At 45.4% G+C, this 6,000-nt stretch overlaps 1 protein-coding gene across 1 annotated transcript; it reads right to left on the minus strand.

Moving 5' to 3' along the window:
• Positions 1-2,434: 2,434 nt before the first annotated feature.
• LOC105872011 (small nuclear ribonucleoprotein E-like) lies at positions 2,435-2,919 on the minus strand. Its single transcript, XM_075997699.1, has one exon. It carries the CDS (start codon positions 2,886-2,888, stop codon positions 2,610-2,612), a length of 279 nt encoding a protein of 92 aa, XP_075853814.1. The 5' UTR covers positions 2,889-2,919; the 3' UTR covers positions 2,435-2,609.
• Positions 2,920-6,000: the final 3,081 nt, after the last annotated feature.

Raw genomic sequence — 6,000 nt, forward strand, 5'->3', positions numbered from 1 at the left:
AACTGAAGCTAATCGGAATTGATAAGCTACCTGTGGGGGGGGGCAGTCATGGAGGGAAACCATTCTGGACAGAAAAAAGAAAAAAATGAAATAATATAATAAAATACAATAGAAGCCTCTGAAATAAGAAAATGGGAGTATGTGAGTATATGAGCAAGAGGAAGTGCTGTTTTTCTGGAACTTAAGGCAATTCAGGGAAGGGAAGAGAGAAAGGCAGAGGGGGCCAGTCACTAATGGCCTTAAAATTAGCCAGACTGGCCGGGCGTGGTGGCTCATGCCTGTAATCCTAGCACTCTGGGAGGCCGAGGCGGGCAGATTGCTCGAGGTCAGGAGTTCCAAACCAGCTTGAGCAAGAGTGAGACCCTGTCTCTACTAAAAGTAGAAAGAAATTAATTGGCCAACTAATATATATAGAAAAAATTAGCCAGGCATGACGGCGCATGCCTGTAGTCCCAGCTACTTGGGAGGCTGAGGCAGGAGGATCGCTTGAGCCCAGGAGTTTGAGGTTGCTGTGAGCTAGGCTGACACCAAGGCACTCACTGTAGCCTGGGTGACAAAGTGAGACTCTGTCTCAAAAAAAAAAAAGAAAATTAGCCAGACTGGGGCATGTAGCAGGAGCTGTGTGTAGTGTCTCCAGCAGGTGGCGCCCGGGGACACCCGTCTACCCAGGTAACGGGCTGCATGCCACTTTTCCGTGGGAGCTGCAGTATCTCTGGGAAAGACTTGAACTGTCACTGGGGTTGGGCACATACAGAACATGAGCCGACGTGGGCAGCTTTGAGTGGGGATCCACAGAGCTCGGCTAGAGGGAAGAGGGCTGACCTGGCAAAGCAGGGACAGCCCCCAGGCTGAATGTCACAGGAGGGGAGCCAGGCTCCCCAGCACCTCAGGGTAGAGCGAGGGCTCTTCCTCAGGTGGCATGTGCGACCGTGAGGACAGGGCTGCACACAGGAGTCTACAGAGAATTCTCTTTCCCTCTGGAACACTTCAGCAACTTTTAGAGGGACACCACTGTGCCACTTGTCTCAGATTGGGTACAGAAAGGAGGCCACGTTCTCTTCATTATAGGAGAGCAGTGACTGCCAAACTTGAGTGTGCACCAGAGTCGCAGGGTGGGAGGGGCATAGACTGCCACCCCCCAGTGTCTCGGTCAGCAGGGCAGGTGGAGCCCCGAAACCTGCATTTCCAGCAAGTTCCTGGGTGAGTAGATGCTGCAGGTCCAGGGACCACCCTTTGGAAACCACCACTGTACAAGAACATCCCTGGGAGTCCAGTCACAGAGGCTCATGCCTGTAATCCCAGCACTTGGGGAGGCTGAGATAGGAGGATTGCTTGAGGCCAGGAGTTCAAGACCAGCCTGAACAACATAGCAAGCCACTATCTCTACAAAGACAAATAAATAAAAAATAAATAGAATGGCTTTACTAATTTATATTTGTACCATCAGCATAAGAAAGCTCTAATTTCCCCCCCCCCCGCCCCCGTTTCTGTACCTGACGACATTTGGTCAGGACTCATTGGACTTTAAATTTTTGTCAATGTGGTGGGTATAAAATGATATCTCATTTTAATTATTAATAGCATTCTCCTAATTCTTGGGGATGTTGAACATCCTTTCATTTATTTCTTAGCTACTCAGATGTCTTCTTTTGTGAATTCCCTTTTCATATCTTTGTCATTTTTTCTATTGGATTTTTTTTATTAATTAGTAAGAGTTCTTTACATATTCAGGAAAGTGTTTCTATATTCACAAAGTGTTTGTGAATATATGTGGTATAAATATCTACTTCTACTCTGTGACTTGTCTTTTAGCCTGATTTAAGTATCTTTTTATTATAAAGAAATTGTAATAAGCTTTAATATAGTCAAATTTATCAAAATTTTCCTTCCTGATTTGTGCTTCTTGAACCTTATTTGAGAAATCCTGGCGGGGTGCGGTGGCTCACGCCTGTAATCCTAACACTCTGGGAGGCCGAGGCGGGCGGATTGCTCGAGGTCGGGAGTTCGAAACCAGCCTAAGCAAGAGTGAGACCCTGTCTCTACTATAAATAGAAAGAAATTAATTGGCCAACTAATATATATAGAAAAAATTAGCCGGGCATGGTGGCACGTGCCTGTAGTCCCAGCTACTTGGGAGGCTGAGGCAGGAGGACTGCTTGAGCCCAGGAGTTTGAGGTTGCTGTGAGCTAGGCTGATGCCACGGCACTCACTCTAGCCTGGGCAACAAAGTGAGACTTTGTCTCAAAAAAAAAAAAAAGTTAAAAAAAAGAAAGAAATCCTTCTCCCTCTGAAGTCATAGTCTTCTACTTCTAGAAATGCAAAGGTGTACTTTTCTTTTATAAACCTCTAATTATCTTGTAACTAGCACAATTACATTGCATTTTTGTGGGTGTATGTGTGTTTGTGAAAAGAATTCAATTATTAGATATATACATTTTATTATTTTAATTTTTTTAATAAAAACAATCACGCAGTATTTATTGTCATTTTGAAATAACATAAGGGTAATCAAAACAATATGAACAAATGTTTTAGAACTATAAGCCTAACAAGTACACCTAAAAGACCTGTATTGCCATCTCAACAATATCTCACTTCATTGATCATTTCTAGTTGGAGACACTTTGTAGCAGACTGATATTATCTCCTTTTAGCATGATCCGACCCAGTTGTTTCCTTGACTTTGTTTTAGAATGAATCTCTTCTGCATCATCTAATACAAGGTTCATATACTCATCAAAACCAATGATACAGCCCTCTATCCGAATATTCACTTGCTCATAGAGCCACACCTGAATCCGGGATCTATTTTGTAAGTATCTGAAGATGAGGTTGATGGGCTGCACCATCACCTTCTGCACTTTCTGGCCCTGGCCACGGTACGCCATGGCAGAAGCTCCCAAAGACCACACGGACCCTCGCGCCCGATATATACATTTTAACTATACCACTTCTGTTTGTAATTTGGGCAGTTTTAATTTGTTAAATTAAAGCTCAAAAGCTCAAAAACTGGAAGAGGCACTGGCTGTTCTTGACCTCTATGGGTCTCTGGTGCTCACCGTTCACATTTCTAGAGTGAGGACAAGAGTGTCTGGCGTTGGGGTGGTGGTGCCATGAGCCATAGTATAAGCTGTCACTAGCCTTGATTTGCCAGGCATGCAAACACCCTGGGCATTTCCAGGAATTTCAGAGAGGGGGACATTGCAAAAGGCAGGACTTTCTTTCAACAGCCAAGTAGGGTCTTGAAATCTTGACATCGGGTGTTAATAACAATGGGACTAATGCATGGTTTCACTACTGGTGGAGCATGGTTACTTGGGTTCATGGATGGGGGTGGAGACCCCCAGCTTTTCAGGCTGGGGTGTGGCCTTATCTGAGTCAGGCTATAGGATGGAACTCAGGGCAGAGGTATAAGAGAGTCTGGACCAAGTACAGAAGGAGAAACATCGGTTTCGACACCATTGTAAGTTGTTCAGGCAAATGGAATGTGAATTAAGGTAAAACTCTTGCAGAAGGATAAAAATGGATGGATTTGAGCTATATTCAAAAAACGTAGAATAAACAAGGAGCCAGACTGAGCAGAGGAAACCACTAACAAATTGGGAGGGGGTGCACCTCCCCCCACCCAGGGAATCACGTGACCTGCAGACGGAAGAGGATCTTACTGCCCTTCCAGTACCATGATGCACGTGTTACTTGGACCTTCCTACCAAGCCTCAAGCCTCAAGCCTCGGAGTGGAAACGTTCCCCCTGGCTCTCCTTGAAGAAAACAGAGCACCATGAAGGTGGCGGAGGACCAGCTGTGCTCAGAGAAATTCTGGCCAAAGAGGTCAAACCTGAACGACATCCCAAAACAGAAAGGATCCCTGTGTCACAGATGTGGGCGCGGTGAGAGTTAAAACCTCTTTTTGCTTCTACCGTTATTTATTTATTATCCTCCTCTTGCATCCTGGCCGGGTCTGCTCCCGAACTGTGTTCAGCGTGAGGGTTCAGCACACTGCTAGTGGGGACCCCGGAGTGTCCAAGGACAGGCACCGATGGGCAGGATGAAAATGATTCTTCACAAGTGGCCTCTAAACAGAGGAGATAATTAAGGAGGATGGCATGTTTTGGGGCAAAGGGCAAAGTCTGCCGGGGACTAAATATTGGAAATAGAGAATGTGAATAAACAGCTGCTCCTTTGCTTGCAGAACAGTGGATTCTAATTAACATTGGACTTAGTTCTGGATCCAATTTTTATTTATTAATAATAATAATTTCTTAGGCTGGCTCACACCTGTAATCCTAGCACTCTGGAAGGCCAAGGCGGGCGGATCGTTTGAGCTCAGGAGTTCAAGACCAGCCTGAGCAAGAGCAAGACAGAAACCCCCCCCCCGCACCCCCCCACCCACCCCCCCACCCCCCCCCACCCCCGTCTCTACTAAAAAGTAGAAAAATTACCTGGGCATGGTGGCGCATGCATGTAGTCCCAGCTACTTGGGAGGCTGAGGCAGGAGGATCTCCTGAGCCCAGGAGTTTGAGGTTGCTGTGAGCTAGGCTGATGCTACGGTATTCTAGCCTGGGCAACAGAGTGAGACTCTGTCTCAATAATAATAATAATAATAATTACTTAGAGCAGAAAGTAGCTAGTCAGCCTGAAACACACATCCGCACATACTGGTCCCTCCCTTCTTCACTTCTCCCTTTCTTCCCCTACTCTGCCCAATAAATCCTAGCGAGGAGCTTGGCATCTATAATGACAATCATCCTTCATTCGTTATAATACGACCACTGTGCAGATGTCTTTAAACACTGGGGACAAAGGAGAGCCAATCACTTTTTTTTTCTTTTTTTTTTTTTTTTAATTTTAGTTTACTTTCTATTATTTTTCTTTTTTCTTTTTTGCAACCCTTGGAAGTTACCCAATAAGCCAATCACATTTAATGCTGGAAAAAATGTGAAGGAATGCACTTGAACCAAGGTAACCAAGACTCTTCATTTATCACAGTTCAGAGCCCCTGCAGGACAGGAAGCTGGAAATGCCAGCGGTTGGTTGGAATGGGCTATCTGGCTGCACGGCAAGAGCAGACTTGGGGACATGAAGAGGGAACAGAATGTTTGAGCGAAGGACTTGGAAAATAATCAGGAGGGGCTGGCTACCAAGGTCTCAGGCCTGGGGAGGGGCGGGGTCTGCATGTTCTTGAACCAATAAGCAAAATTTCATTCATTCTAATCAGTAGAGGCAGGAAGAGGGGAGATGTGAAAACGCAATCAAAGAAAATAAACTGGTGGGTTTTTTCCAGTATCAAAAAAGACAAAGGGAAACAATAAGTTTGTGGCCTTTGATACTTTCTGGATGCAAACAACGAAATCTTCATTTTATAGCACCAGATGAATCATTGTTTTGTGTTTTAAAGGAAAAATAAAAACGGAATTCACTGGGCAAAAACTTGACAGGCACGGTGGGATTTTTGAGCAATGTGACTATATCCGGGGAGGTTCAGAGCCAGAATGTCAGAAAGCATCTTATTATCAGTTGTATTTCAGTGGAGAATACGCCCCTTACCCCATCACACTCGGGGTGTTTTTGTCCTCCTCAGCATAGATGTCCCTGTGTCACAGGTGCCCGGGCTGCCGCCGCTCTGCCACTGTGCGGTGGCTTGAGATCTTCCCTGAGCCCAGCTGCACAGCTCTGCACGGTGGGCACCCCTGCGAGTGGGGACAGGGGCGCCACTCAGAGACCCTAGAGGACCCCGGAGGGAGCTTCTTAACTATGGCCGTCTCTGTGGAGCATGCTTCATTTACCAAAGGCATGAAATCATTAATTCACTCCTTCTGAAATCAAACACAAAAGTGCCAAGACCAAGCCTTGAATTTCTTGCGACCTTTCTTTTTTTTTTCTTGCCAAAAAAAAGAGAAAAAAAGTGATGGTCTTACCGAAGATCATAAAAGGCCACAGCTGAAAATGAATGATGAGTATTGAAATTACCGTAGCATTAAAATGAATTAATGGAACAGTCG

The sequence above is a fragment of the Microcebus murinus genome, chromosome 25 (assembly GCF_040939455.1).
Source record: "Microcebus murinus isolate Inina chromosome 25, M.murinus_Inina_mat1.0, whole genome shotgun sequence".
NCBI lineage: Eukaryota > Metazoa > Chordata > Mammalia > Primates > Cheirogaleidae > Microcebus > Microcebus murinus.